Below are 15,710 nucleotides of genomic sequence, written 5' to 3'. Positions count from 1 at the left end.
GAGGACATGTGTAAGAAACAAGCCATTACCCTATGAAGTGCCCTTAAGGTCAAGTATCTGAGAAACTCAAAAGGTGACAAATTGTGTAAATAGGACAAAAAGACAACCAGTAACAACCTTAGAAGCCTATCATCACTTACCTCTATTATACTCCAAGTCCAGGTGCAGTATGTAGATCAAAGCAAAGCTTCGGAAGCGTTGTTATTGAGCTGCTTGTGGAGAAGTTGCTCACAGCTGGCAGTTAGTTTGGGGTCACGTGCTGCATCTTCATCTACGGTGATGTTATTGGAGAACAGGACATCATAGACAGACACATTCTCCACATTGCCTGTTTCCTTCACCACAAGGTCACCGGGGTTAATTGTTGTCACAGACTCAAGTGCAATTAAATTTCCATTAACTGGAGGACTACCCGGGTGAGTATCTTCAACCAGGATTACTTTCTCAGCATACATAGTTTCAAATGATGGAGAGGATCTTCCTAAAGGAGGTTCAGGTGTGTTATCAGAAGGAAGGCAGGGTGCTGGAGACTGATTAGGGAGAACTTCTTCTAGAAGGACCATGTGTACAGGTGAGATCTCATCTGATGGAAATTCAGATTGATTACGAATGGGTTTCCCATCATAGCCTGATGTGTTGTCGTGAGGGCAGATTGACACTGGTGTTGACTCTGATAGCGGTACTTCAGTTTGTTCAATGATGGGTAGAGGCTCCTCACTGCTGCTGGTGGGAATGGAGAATAACTGAGTGCCACTTTCATTATTATTAGATGGTTCAGAGTCAGGGGTGTTCTCACAGGAAGGTGGTGAAGACATTGGTGACGACACAATGAGTGGAATATCTTCCTGCACTTGTGGTAGGAGACCAGTGGAGTTCTCACTGGGAATAGATGAAGACTCTTTTATAAATGAAGACGCTACCAGTGAAAGGTCAGTATGGACATTATTAGTGAGCAATTCTGTAGGGGTTGCAGGTGGCGGCTCTTGTAGTGGAATGTCAGCTTCTAAATTATTCAGTTGTTCCTCAGAGGAGACATTAGTGGGAATAGAGAAAATAACAGATGCTGCCTCTTGTACTAGATTGTCAAACTGGATGCCATTGGCCTTAGATTCTGGTGAGCTTTCAGTCAAAGGAACAGTAGATGCAGCCATTGACTCTGGTGACTGAGCATCATTTCTGTCACTACTGGATTGTGGTTCAGGTGAATACACAGTGGTATCAAGGGAAGATGTCGGTGACAATTCTAGTACTGGAATGTCTGTATTGACAAGCGGAGACTCAGTTGAGCTTTCAGTGAGAGCAGGTGAAGACTTTCCTGATACAATGTCAGGCTGGATATCATTTACCAGAGACTCAGCTGGACTTTCTGTGAGAATGGATGAAGGTATAGGTAGACCTTCTAATTTAATTTCACTCTGGATATCATAGGCTTGAGATTCAGAGGAACAATCAGTGGGTAGTGATGAAGGCACATGTAAGAGCTCTGCTAATACTATGTCAGTTTGGACATTATTGGGTTGCGATTCAGAGGAACCCTCAGTATGTAGTAATGAAGATACAGGTAAGAGCCCTGCTAACAGTATGTCAGTTTGGGCATTATTGGGTTGAGATTCAAAGGAACCCTCAGTGGGTAGTGATGAAGACACAGGTAAGAGCTGAGACTCGTAGGAACCCTCCTCAATGGGGAGCGAGGAAGACACAGGTAAGATTTCTGCCATTACATTGTCAGTTTGGACATTATTGGGTTGAGATTCGAAGGAACGCTCAGTTGGAAGTGATGAAGATACAAGAAGGAGATCTGCTAACACTATGTCAGTTTGGACATTGGGTTGAGACTCAGAGGAAAACTCAGTTGGAAGTGATGAAGATATAAGAAGGAGATCTGCTAATACTATGTCAGTTTGGACATTATTGGGCTGGAACTCGACTATGTCAGTTTGGAAGTTGTTGGGTTGAGATTCAGAGGAACCCTCAGTAGATAGGGATGAAGATGGTGGTATAGATGTCGTTTGTGGAATGTCTGTTAGAGTATTATTAGGCTGAAGGTCAAAAATGCTTGTGGTCTGAAGTGATGGTGATACAGAAGACTCTTGAGGTACAGTGATGGGTCGATTGTTCTCAGGTTGAGGTTCAGTTGCATTTTCTGTGGAAATGAATAAAACTGGTGAAGACTCTAGTAACTGAATATCAGCTTGGGCATTATTCACTGTTCCTGGGCTCTCATGGGATGCACATGTAGAGGAAGAATGTAGTAACAGGACATCTTGATTATTATTAATTTGAGATTCGGCTGAGCTCTCAATTGGAAGACATGGAGATACCACTGAAGAGTCTAGTAATGGATTATTAGATTGGGTATTATTTATTTGACGTCCAAAAGAGCTTTCAGTAAGTGATGATGATTCAAGTAAAGACTCAGCTCGGATTGTATTTGATTGAAGTCTAGAAGAGCTCTCAGTAGGCAGAGATGAAGATACAGATGAAGGCTCGTTTAATGAAATGTCTACTTGGACTTTATTTAGTTGAGGTCCAGAGAAGCCATTGATGGTAATGGATAGAGGTTCAGGTAAAGACTCAGCTTGGATATTAACTGACTTAGGTTCAATTGAGCTCTCGGGAAGATGGGATGAAGATCCAGATAAAGGTTCTGTTAATGGATTATCAGCCTGAATATTACTTAATGTGGTGGTACTGGATGGAGGTTCATAAGAAGGCTCTACTAATGGAATATCAGCTTGGGTATTATTGAATTGAGGTTGGGTTGAGCTCTCACTAGTCAGGGATAAAGATGAAGGCTCTGTGAATGGAATGTCAACTTGATTGTTATTTATTTGAGGCTCAACGCATACATCAGTGGTAATGGGTGGAGGCTCAGGTAAAGACTCAACTTGGATAGTAATTGATTGAGGTTCAGTTGAGCTATCACTAGTAAGGAAAGAAGGTGATGGCTTTACTAATGAAATGTCCTCTTGGACATTTAGTTGGGGTGCAGAAGATACTTCGGTGATAATGAATGGAGGTTCACATAAAGACTCAGCTTGAGTAGTAACTGACTGAGGATTATTTGAGTGCTCAGTAGTAAAGGAAGAAGGTGACAACTCTACTAATGAAATATCAGCTTGCACGTTTACTTGAGGTGCTGAAGTTATTTCGGTGGTAATGGTGGGAGGTTCATGTAAAGGCTCTATTAATGAATTATCACTCTGAATAGTATTCAGCAGAGGTCCATCTGAGCTTTCAGGAGGAAGGGATGAAGACATGGATACAGACTGTGGTATAAGAACATCCATTTGCATAGGATTTAGTTGAAGTCCAACTGATATTTCAGTGGGAATGGTTGATGAGGAAGATGAAGACTCTGGTATCAGAATATCATTTTGGAAATTACCAACTTTAGATTCAGCTAAGCTTTCAGTAAGAAAGGATGGAGTTGGTGGTGGCTCCGGTAATGATACATCTCCTTTGTTATTACTGGGTTGAGATTTAGATGAGCTCTTGGTACCAAGGTCCAAAAATCCTGATGAAGGTGCTATTGGTGGAATGTCAGCATGGACATTATATGGCTGTAAATCAGCCAAGTGCTCTGTGGTAATGGGTGGAGATACCGGTGTTGACTGTGGTACTAGATTATCACTAATGTCTGTATGGGGTTGAGTGTCAGATGTTCTTGTGGGAGATGACATTTCTGCTTGATCATTGTTGGGTTCAGATTCTGGTGAGTTCTGGGTGAGAATTCCAGAGGATTCGGGTAAAGACTGTGGTAGTGGAATACTGGTTTGGATATCTTTTGGTTGAGATTCAGATGAGCTTTGCAGAGATCCAACTAAAGACTCTGGAACATTAACTTGGTCAGAACTGGGCTGAGATGTAGCTGAGATATAGACAGGAAATGAGGCAGATTTTGGTACAGGGTCTGTGAGCGAGATTTCGGAGGTGATGGGAGAAAAGACAGATAAAGGCTCTGTGGGTGGTGGCATACTCGACTGATATTTAGGGGTGCTGCCATTGAGTGGCTGCATAGGAGCTGGTACAGGAGAAGTTTTAGTGGATGAATCTTGACTGAATGCATAAGTGGATGGATATTTACATCCAGCAGCAGAACTGGGTGAAGCTTCAAGCCTTGGAAGAGTCAGAATTGGTAGAGTCTCCAGGGAAGGAAGCAGAGCATTGTCACTTACGGAAGTGGCGGTATGTGGGCTCCTCAGGGTGGTACTGTCTGCCCTCTGTGCGCGGTAAGGGGTATAAGGAATTGGAGCCAACAAAGACACCAAAGAAGTTGATCCATGAGATATCTTGGGCTCATATAATGCTGAGTCAGTGGGCAGGACAGGTTCCTCACTGTGAAATTTGATATCTGAGGTTTTATTTGTAATTTCTTGAGTGGGTAGAAAGACCTGGTCAGCGAGAATAGGTGTTGGGACTTCTGCAGTAGCTTTCTGTGTATCTTTGAGAGCTGATGGAGGTATTGGTTCTGAACTCTGTGGGGCAGTAGGTATTTTGGCCTCTGGGGTTGGTGTCGGACTAGTGACTGCTATCTCTGTCATTGAAGAGGATACTGACACTGTGGCCTTTATTGCTGTTGGTTTGTCAGCTTTGAAGCTCGTTGGAGATTTTGCTGCTTTAGTTGGGAGCTCCTGCACCTCAGAGTGGGATGTTGCTGGGGAGTCAACTGGCACAAGCTCCGCTCTGTACAGACCCCCTGACCTGGCTGGCTTTTCTCCACTATGGAGGTCTTCATTCAGGGATCTTGCCTCTGCATTGGTATCTGGGGCCACAGCACCGTGTTCTGCTGGACTTACTGTTACATATTCAGCTCTGAATGGTGGATCACAAGAGCCAGTTCTGGGCGATGTATGGAGTGTGTGTGGAGGAGGACTTCCTTTCACTTGTGTTGGGGTTATTCGAGCAGTAGTAATTGGTGGTGGGATGAATGAAGGTAAGGAATCCACCTTAGGAGATGTGGTGGGCAGGGGAGACTTGGAGAAGATGAAGGCGGGTGAGCAGGGCTGAGGGGTGCCGGGAGAGAAGGAGCTGAATGAATCTCTTTTTTGGAAACCCTGGAAGAACGTTGGACTTCTGCTTGTTGGGGTCAAGATAGACTCTGTCACACTGCGCTGATATCGGAGAGTTGTTCTGTTGAAAAAGCCTTGAAGATAAAAATAAAATGCACCTTCAATGAAAAGCTATGAAGAAGTCATTCATCTGCAAAAGGAAGACTCACTCATAGAGACCCCAGGAGCCGCTATGGGGCCCTTAGATAAGTGGACACCAGCTCAGGTTGGTACTATCACTCCTCCCCATGGTCCCATTTCTCCATAAGTACCACAATGTTAACAAAACAAAGCATGGAGGGGGTACTGGTATGAGGGTGACACTGCCCTTGTCTGTTGGGGGTCGCATAGTAATGTGAACCTGCATCAAAACAGGAGCTCATCCTTGTACCTACCCTTTAAATATCATACATTATGTCAGACTACTTACCCGAAGAGGACTTAGATGGGGAGCTGGGTGTGGATGGAGGAGAGGATGAGCTGGACACAGAACGTTCCTGCTGACGGAAGAAGTCACGAGGATGCAGGGATCTTCCAGACAAAAGGGCTGCCGCTTCCTGGGGGGATCATATGGCCATTACTGGAGGTTAGTATGCACCAGCCCTGACTATACACAGACTGATATATTGTGACACCAGCGTGCAACATACGGGTTCCATGTGTGGCACCCTGTGGCTCACAGTCTATTAAACATGCAGTAGGATTATCTAACAAGGCTTTAGACTGTGGAAAATGGAGGAATGGGTAGCACCAAAGTTTTAGGGCAAATAACTGGCAGCGATCATGGAGAATACAGGAGGGGGTCATTCAGGACTGCTGTCTCCTGGCTGAATGTACCAACGTCTTAAACACTCACCGCGGCCATTTCAATGGACTGACTGCGCTTAAACCGACCCTTCAACTCTTCGTCGTATTCCTTCTGCTGCTGCACCTGCAACGTCAACCAACATTACTCCCACCAAAAACTGACCTACAGGTGAGTTCCCCAGCAGGAGTATAGAGGGCAACACCACAGGAAGGGGCAGTAAAAAAAAAACTGCAGCAGGCTCAGGATAAAGTCCAGTTTCTTTATTTCTTCATTCGAAAATTCATAGGCTGACCAGACAGACAAGATCTACGCGTTTCGACTGTACGTCTTAATCATGACCACCACAGTCGTACAGTTGAAACGCGTAGACCTTGCCCGTCTGGTCAGCCTATGGATTTTCTAATGAACAAAATAAAGAAACTGGATTTTATCATGAGCCTGGATTTCTTTCTACTACCCCGTGATTGATTCCTGGTCCGGGATCCGTGCACGGCGAAGGAGGACGGTGGGTGAGCTGAAATCCCTCAGGAAGGGGTAGTATGGAAAGATGTCTACAAGTATCGCCCAAGGGATGTGTGAGGAGCAGTGGGTGTTAGGTGAGAGGGTGTTTGTCAGGAGGAGGTTGATGAGGAAGGTTGGGGTGGATGATGTGAGGGAGCAGAAGTGTCCTGCTGGGAGTAATACTTATGTATATAGTGCTGGTCTGAGAATCCTCCGGATGTGACTCCAATCCTCTCACAACCTGTCATGTTAGGAAACACTTACCCATCGCTCCTTCTCACGCCTCCGACGCTCTGCCTCCAACCTTGCTTGCTCCTTCCTATACAGTACAAGGGAAGGACACTGATCAGCTATAATCCAGGAGCCTCTGGCCTCCCCACAATAACACTGTATCACACACAATAAGCTCAGATACATGCAGTTACCTCTGCTCCTCCACCAGTCTCTCCTTCTCCTGGATGCGGCGTTCTCGATCTTCCTCCTCCAGTCTCTCTCTCTGTATCCTCTCTTTCTCCAGCACGATTCTCTCTTCCTGCTGTCTCAGCCGCTCCATCTCCTTCCTCCTCTCCTCTTCTCTCTGTACAGTAATCGGGTCACAGTTGTCATCTGGTGTCATAGATTTTCCTATCTCCCCCCCCCCCCCCCCATATCATAACAGCCATGGAATGAGAGGCCCCGGGGTCATTCCATTAGGAGCCTTGGTCTGATGAGTGGCCGCTCACCTCCGACCTCTGCCAGAACGCCTCCCTCTTGCTGATCTTCATCTCTACCGCTGGGTTTGTCTTCATATACTTTGTCCCCTATATAACAGGAAACCTTGTTAGCAAATTCACCCAATATTACACCCAGTGGTGCCCATCTGACCAGTCACAGACTTACCACCACCTCATGAGATCCGGGGATCCGGGCTTTCTGGAAAGCCCTGGAAGGTGGTGGTACCCTATTCAGAGCCTGCGCCACCAACTCCTGGGTGATGTCTTCAACTTTCTGGGCACCCAGCAACACATTAGCCTCCTAGAGGGGCAGAAAGAAGAGGGGGTCACCCAATAGGGTAGAAGCAGTCACAGCCTTGGTCTCACAAAGCATCATTCAGCCTAAAGGAGAACAATCCAACTCCCAGTCCGGACCACTTATTCACAATGTTGTGTCAATCCTCTCAACCCCACCACCTAAAGATGATCCTCACCTTGAAGAATTTGCGAATGGAAGGAAGATGCTGAGCTGTGACTTCTCTCTGAAAGGCGTCCACATTCTCCCCGATCTGTCAAGCATAGAGATGTCATACATTAGTCTAGAGACCCTGAGGAACCAATCTCCCATAGGACCACCACCATCAACATCCTTGCTCATTTCAACAAGTGCAGGTCTGAGGATCTTAAGGTTCACAGTCAGAACCCCAAAATTTAGTCTTCTGTTTACATGGGACACATCTGGAATATACAGTCAGGTCCATAAATATTGGGACATGGACACAATTCTAACATTTTTGGCTCTATACACCACCACAATGGATGTGAAATAAAACAAGATGTGCTTTACCTGCAGACTGTCAGCTTTGATTTGAGGGGATTTACATCCAAACCAGGTGAACGGTGCAGGAATTACAACAGTTTGCATATGTGCCTCCTACTTGTTAAGGGACCAAAAGTAATGGGACAGAATAATAATCACAAATCAAACTTTCACTTTTTAATACTTGGTTGCAAATCCTTTGCAGTCAATTACAGCCTGAAGTCTGGAACGCATAGACATCACCAGACGCTGGTCTCATCCCTGGTGACGCTCTGCCAGGCCTCTACTGCAACGGTCTTCAGCTCCTGCTTGTTCTTGTGGCATTTTCCCTTCAGTTTTGTCTTCAGCAAGTGAAATGCTCAATCGGATTCAGGTCCGGTGATTGACTTGGCCATTTCAGAACATTCCACTTCTTTCCCTTATAAACTCTTTGGTTGCTTTTGCAGTATGCTTTGGGTCATTGTCCATCTGCACTGTGAAGCGCCGTCCAATGAGTTCTGAAGCATTTGGCTGAATATGAGCAGATAATATTGCCTGAAACACTTCAGAATTCATCCTGCTGCTTTTGTCAGCAGTGACATCATCAATAAATACAAGAGAAGCAGTTCCATTGGCAGCCATACATGCCCACGCCATGGCACTACCACCACCATGCTTCACTGATGAGGTGGTATGCTTAGGATCATGAGCAGTTCCTTTCCTTCTCCATACTCTTCTCTTCCCATCACTCTGGTACAAGTTGATCTTGGTCTCATCTGTCTATAGGATGTTGTTCCAGAACTGTGAAGGCTTTTTTAGATGTCGTTTGGCAAACTCTAATCTGGCCTTCCTGTTTTTGAGGCTCACCAATGGTTTCCATCTTGTGGTGAACCCTCTGTATTCACTCTGGTGAAGTCTTCTCCTGATGGTTGACTTTGACACACATACACCTACCTCCTGGAGAGTGTTCTTGATCTGGCCAACTGTTGTGAAGGGTGTTTTCTTCACCAGGGAAAGAATTCTTCGGTCATCCACCACAGTTGTTTTCCGTGGTCTTCCGGGCCTTTTGGTGTTGCTGAGCTCACCGGTGCGTTCCTTCTATATAAGAATGTTCCAAACAGTTGTTTTGGCCGCGCCTAATGTTTTTGCTATCTCTCTGATGGGTTTGTTGTGTTTTTTTCAGCCTAATGATGGCTTCACTGATGGTGACAGCTCTTTGGATCTCATCTTGAGAGTTGACAGCAACAGATTCCAAATACAAATAGCAGACTGGAAATGACCTCTGGACCTTTTATCTGCTCATTGTAATTGTGATAATGAGGGAATAGCACACACCTGGCCATGGAACAGCCGAGAAGACAATTGTCCCATTACTTTTGGCCCCTTAACAAGTGGGAGGCACATATGCAAACTGCTGTAATTCCTGCACCGTTCACCTGATTTGGATGTAAATACCCTCAAATTACAGCTGACAGTCTGCAGGTAAAGCACATCTTGTCCGTTTCATTTCACATCCATTGTGGTGATGTATAGAGCCAAACATGTTAGAATTGTGTCCATGTCCCAATATTTATGGACCTGACTGTATGTATCCAGGCAGGAGGCTGCACAGGACTCCAGCTGAAGCTGAACCCCCGGGGTCCCTACCTGTGGTCAGTGGACTGTAGATGTGTGCCTTGTTTTATTCGGGGGTCTATATCAGGAGTTTTAACAGAGCAGTCCATTAGAAGGAGATAATTATGGACCTGATGGATGGCTTTTGGGGTGATTAATTATGGTGCACACAGTAGCACTATATGGAGTACATACCCAGTGTATGAGGATCACCCTCTGCACCCCGGTATTTGGGTCGTTCACTTGGCACAGCCCATACTGGATCAGGTTCTTATTAAATTTCTTGGTCAGTTCTTCCAGACCGCCCACTGCAAAATAACATAGAGGTCAGAGGTCACAGGAAGTGGTCAAAACTGTTAATGGCCACCACACTCTACATACAAGACATATGTGCCCACGACCTGGTCACGTGATATACTACTATCGGATTATACAGTGTCCTCCCTACATTAAGCACACAGCAGCTCTCACCTTCCCCTTCACCAGTCGAGCCCGGATGACGCACTCGGAATCGTAATGGTAAATTCGAAAATATAGGAAAATCCAGCTCAAGAAATGGTGGAAAAAATTAGTAGCTTTATTGCGGCATAAAATCTTCGACAGAAACAGGAATTGTTCGGTTACGCGTTTCAGACCACTAACAAATATCGTCCCTTCCTCATGACTTATCGAACTGGTGACCTTGGGCAATTCCTTAAGTCCCAGCTTGTTCTCGGAAAAGATTTTGCTGAGACCAACCCGGCTCAGCAACAAGGGCAGCTATAAACGTGGTCGTGCCAAATGCATTTGCTGCAATCATACCAGGGCCACGAAAAAGTTTAAATCCTCTGCTAACAGCAAGGAATTCACCGTAACTGAAACACAAAGTTGGCGGTTTATTTGGTAACATGCAAACTTTGTCAGCTGCAATATGTGGGGTGCACTACCAATGAAATAAAAAGCATATTTCAGATGTCCCACACTACGGAAACCGCAACGTGTCTGCTGATTTTGCATGCAGGTGACACCTCCAATCTGGGGGTTCAAGGAATCGAGAGAGTTTTTCTTCCCACCAGAGGGGGAGACCTTTAAATCGAGAGGCATACATCAAGACAGCCTCAAGGTCTTAATAAAAGACATGATTTTCTTCCTTTTCTCCCTTTTGTGTTCAGATGTTTCATCATCATTATATTTTTCTGCTTTGCCGTTGTCTTTTATATATGCACCAACCACGTATTTATGTCGATGTTTTGGTCAGCACATGGGATTTTAATTCTCCCGATGTATGTTTAAAGTGATTGGACATATGTGATCGATTGATTGCATGGCCGGCTGTGTGAGCTGCTCGTATGGTGCGATCCCATCACCAGTTCGATAAGTCATGAGGAAGGGCCCATATTTGTTAGTGGTCTGAAACGCGTAACCGAACAATTCCTGTTTCTGTCGAAGATTTTATGCCGCAATAAAGCTACAAATTTTTTTCTACCATTTCTTGAGCCGGATTTTCCTCTATTTCCGAGTGTCCTCCCTAGTATGACCAGCAGAGGTCAGCGCTCTCCTGTACAGCAGCGTGTCGTGTGCTGAGTCCATGTTCTTCTAGGCCTTCATACGGTTAGGCCCCTCGCTTCTTGGCCGCACATATTCTTCCTTTTTCCAAGCCCCATGCACATGTTATGGAGACGTCCTCTCTGTGTCAGGATGTCAGCATATGTGGTGCAATACATGGTTAATGTGTCAGCAACTCCAGCCCAGAGGACAGGAACTTTCCTGGGATCCTCTGATAACTGCGTCCTCGGGGCTGGACTGGGTTCTGGCTGCTGATCTTGATGTAGAACACGGTCGCAGTACTTAGTGCCACGGCTCTTCATCACTGTAAACATACGTGTAATTAGGGAGCATTAAACTGTAGCTCGTTCCCAGGATGGAAGCGACCATGATAAAATAACATCCGCTATACAGAGAAGATCCTGGAAGAGTTCCCACCGAGCTCCAGGCTCCTCATATCATCTTGACTTCTAGTACCACCCAGTATATAAAGGAGGATTCCTCCTGAAATCTCCAGTAGTACCAACAGGGCCGTCAGTAACCCCCCTGAGGTTATCACTAGCTTGTGCCTCATGCAGAGGTACACCTCAGCTAGACAGAGATGGCTGAAAGCCACGATGGGAGCTGTAAGGTGACCCAGTTACTGAAGAATTGTAGGTAAAGTGCGAGAAGCTCTCTGAGGAGCCCCTGACATTCATGACAGAGACCCTGCCTATGTGGTGACATTTATGATGGACACTGACTCATGTGGTGACATTTTTGAGGGATGCCATGCCAGTCCATGTGGAGAGGATTGCGGCGGATCCTAGCCCATGTGGTAATGGTTATGACAGATCTTGGCCCATGTGCCGGAGATGTGCTGGATGACATCTGTGTGTCTCTTGGTCTTGAGGACCACCTCCCTTGCACCCTCAAGGGTTTGCTCTAGGACATGCAGATTTTCTTTAGACACAGGAGGGAACCATCTTCCTGGAGACTATTTATGGATGCTCCTTGTGCTGGGACCCTCGGGTTCTCTTAAGACTTGCATATCCTGCACATTCCCAGGAACAGACATCTAAATATCTCCTATACGTCAGTAGGAAGAGAACATAACATAAGCATGAGTCCCGGGGAAGTCTATATATAAGGATGCAGATGTTTACAGGACACTGGGGCTGTCACCCAGAGAATGTGAGGAGGAGGGGTAGCAGTGTTTATACAAACAGGGAGACGAGGGGGCACCACGACTGGTGAACTGTCCCAGCTGTCACATGGAGGAGGGGGTCATTACTCCATGGAGGACTGCAGCAGATTCTCAGGACAGGGGACTACATGACTATAACGGGAATGACTGCATAATCCCGGAAGATGACGTACAACATCCTTCATTATTAGTACATGAGAAAATATTCACCAGACCGCTCCCCCGCCCCATGGCAACAGACACATAGTCCACTCCATGTATAGACCCAACGTATATTCTATGGTACAGACACATGATCTGTAGTAGAGGCCATAGCATCTGAGAACACAATTCTAAGCAGTTCTGTGACACTTCCTTCATCACAGCCTTAATAAAACAAGCTTTAGACCACAGGTTTGCCATTGCTGTGTGCCACTCATACCCACCATGTTATCTGAGTGTCTCCAGCCACCTTCACACAACTAAACCCTTCATCCTACAACCACCACCTCCAGCTTCCTCTATCTAATGCCTGCAGAGTTACTCTACCTGCCCCACCAATATTCTCCACATTATGTAGCTTCATTGGTTGTGCACTCTGGGTTCACCATCTCCTCAGGTCTTCTAGGCACCGAAAATCTGCTGGTCTCATCTTATAACAGCCGATTCATTACACATAATGAGCCTCATCCTATATTAGTCTTCAGTCTCTTCCAGTCTTCCATAATAAGGACTTTCTCAGGAATTTGAGGTTTCCGGTAACTGGGAGGATGGAGATTCCTATCCACAGATTAACGTGACCACACATGACAAATGGGAAGGATTTTAGGCCTTGGATTCTCATAAGATATGATCCGTCGGGTAATGTCTACTGCATGTCTCCAAGGGTAAAGAGTTGGAGAAACATCTACACTTGGAGTACGTGATCTTTCTGATCTCTGAACTGTGTGAGAACCTCAGATATCATCTCCACATTCCCACAGTGATTAATGAACCCACTGCCATCATGAGCGGAATGAGAGATACTTAGTGGGACAGGGAAGTAGACCATGCGTGAGATCTTGGATGCTGGGTGACATGGTCGTAGACTCCAAGAGTCTTGGTAAATAATTGTTTTTCTCTGGAGCTTTAATGGGCAAAATTCTTTAGAAAGGGTTCAGCATACCCAGTAAACATTACAACGTTCCTGCTGGTCTCTGCTTCCAGGTCCACTCTCAACATACAAGACCTGCCTAAGTACAGTAGGTTCCGGCAGATAGAGTTCTCATGATGATGAGACAAACGGTGGGTGAAAAGTAGCCTTTAGGAAAGTGCAGGGTTCTGTGGGGTCCTTTGGGAATTTTGGGCTGGTGGACATGTGTTCTGAGATCAGTTTGGGGACAGGCCGGATTTTTCGAGGAGCCTATAAATTCTAAGCACAACCCAGTAAGGACCTGGTAAGCTTAGAAATGGGATTGGTTGGGAATTGGTGAGGATGAGTATTTTTTTTATCCCATATGAGCCTTTTTTTTTTTTTTACAGAATTCTCCCCCAATGGACAACTTCTTAATGGGCGTAAGTAAGCAAGGCTGATTAGCATTAATAGCAGGTTATCACCTTGGTGTTACTAGAAGCAGTAGAAATCAGGTAAGCCACCCAATGTTGCTAATAAAGCCTCCATCAGTAATGGTCTCACTAGTGGTCTGGCTCTAGCTACAGTTTCCCTAGCAGAGACTGAACATGACCTTCCACGTTACTGAAGATTTTCACTGTATGAGCTCTAGGTGATTATACGCCACATGTTGAGGTCTTGAAGATCTGGTAACTTCTCCAGTTAGGAAATTGTGGGAGAAGAGACTTTAATTGTTCCCCTCATAGTCAGCACTGGGCATTGCTTTGGTAGAAGTGTTCCTCTGGGCATGGTGGGATGTCTACTTCTCAAGCCTTGCTGTGCTACTGCCACCGTTAATGAAAATAGAGAAAAATGACATAGAAAGACAGAAGTTTTACAAAAGGTTCTGCTATGATATTGAAATGCTTGACAGCCGCCCATCCCTGGTACCGTCCCCAGGGGTAAATATCAAACTAGACTGGGACAAAATTCAGGTAATAAATCTGTGTGGACTCATGGCGGGAAAGTGAAAAGGTGCGGGACACATATATTCTACTGTCTCTCACCTCCAGAATCCAAAAGTTTTAGGCTCCATTTCTTCTCGTAAGTAAAAACAGCCCTAAAGGAGAAAACACCAAGATGTTAACACAAACAATGACATCATCAGTGTGAAATATACTACATACTCCAATAGCTCAACTGTGTCCAGGTAAACAACAGCCTGAACCCTGCACATAAGTGTCCGTTCAAATGACCCAAATGTCAGGGCATAACGAGAGCTCGTTTAAAGAGGCTTTAGATAGGCTGATGAAAACGGCATGGGGGATGAATGATCGTTACTGTGATATTATGTTGGCAGCACATGTGGAGATATGCTGCTCACCAGACGGGGCTCCCGCTCACCAGACGGGGCTCCCGCTCACCAGACGGTGCTCCCGCTCACCAGACGGGGCTCCCGCTCACCAGACGGGGCTCCCGCTCACCAGACGGGGCTCCCGCTCACCAGACGGGGCTCCCCCTCACCAGACGGGACTCCCGCTCACCAGACGGGACTCCCGATCACCAGACGGGACTCCCGATCACCAGACGGGACTCCCGATCACCAGACGGGACTCCCGATCACTGGACTCATAATTACTGGACAGAACTCCTGATAAGGGTCCATTCTCACGTCTGCATAATGGGCCCGCATCCATCCGCAAAAGATGCGGACAGCATCCGCACTTCCATTCCGTGGCCCCGCAAAAAAAATAGAACATCTCCTATTCTTATCTGCATTATGGACAAGGATAGGACTGTCCTATTGGGTCGGACGTTCTATTCCGCGAAATGCAGAATGTACACAGCCGGTATCCGTGTTTTTCGACTCCGCAATTTGAGGGCCACAAAACAGCCGGTTGTGTGCATGAGGCCTTAGTACAAGGACTCATTTACACAACTGTATGGTTGCCGTGCCCATGCTGCAAACCGGATATAGCGATCGGCAATGCACAGGCAGCGGTCGTGTGAACTCCGTGCTGCGGTTCGGACCCATTCACTCCGATCTTTTGCGGAGTGGAGGCACCGACCCGAAAGCCAAAAAGAAGAGCTTCCGAGTGTTTCCATGCACTTCCGATCCATGCCTCCACAGAACATGTCCTATACTTCCGATCCATGCCTCCACAGAACATGTCCTATACTTCCGATCCATGCCTCCACAGAACATGTCCTATACTTCCGATCCATGCCTCCACAGAACATGTCCTATACTTCCGATCCATGCCTCCACAGAACATGTCCTATACTTCCGATCCATGCCTCCACAGAACATGTCCTATACTTCCGATCCATGCCTCCACAGAACATGTCCTATACTTCCGATCCATGCCTCCACAGAACATGTCCTATACTTCCGATCCATGCCTCCACAGAACATGTCCTATACTTCCGATCCATGCCTCCACAGAACATGTCCTATCTTTTGGC

The 15,710-nt window shown here is 46.1% G+C and overlaps 1 protein-coding gene across 1 annotated transcript in view; it reads right to left on the bottom strand.

The window, feature by feature from the left end:
- Positions 1-15,710, bottom strand: part of LOC120990572 (flocculation protein FLO11-like) — a 51,983-nt gene that overhangs the window by 1,178 nt on the left and 35,095 nt on the right. Inside the window, exons 2-11 of the mRNA XM_040419467.1 lie at positions 14,312-14,364; positions 9,661-9,773; positions 7,547-7,621; positions 7,240-7,374; positions 7,083-7,160; positions 6,786-6,937; positions 6,625-6,679; positions 5,908-5,982; positions 5,482-5,608; positions 141-5,146 (exon numbers count right to left, since the gene is read on the bottom strand). Of these exons, the coding sequence (XP_040275401.1) occupies positions 177-5,146; positions 5,482-5,608; positions 5,908-5,982; positions 6,625-6,679; positions 6,786-6,937; positions 7,083-7,160; positions 7,240-7,374; positions 7,547-7,621; positions 9,661-9,773; positions 14,312-14,364 (5,833 nt within the window). The 3' untranslated portion in view covers positions 141-176. The remainder of the gene's footprint in view (positions 1-140; positions 5,147-5,481; positions 5,609-5,907; positions 5,983-6,624; positions 6,680-6,785; positions 6,938-7,082; positions 7,161-7,239; positions 7,375-7,546; positions 7,622-9,660; positions 9,774-14,311; positions 14,365-15,710) is intronic.

The sequence above is a fragment of the Bufo bufo genome, chromosome 2 (assembly GCF_905171765.1).
Source record: "Bufo bufo chromosome 2, aBufBuf1.1, whole genome shotgun sequence".
Taxonomy (NCBI): Eukaryota; Metazoa; Chordata; class Amphibia; order Anura; family Bufonidae; genus Bufo; species Bufo bufo.
Note: the sequence above shows the minus strand (reverse complement) of the source record. Positions and strands in the feature narration are given on the sequence as shown.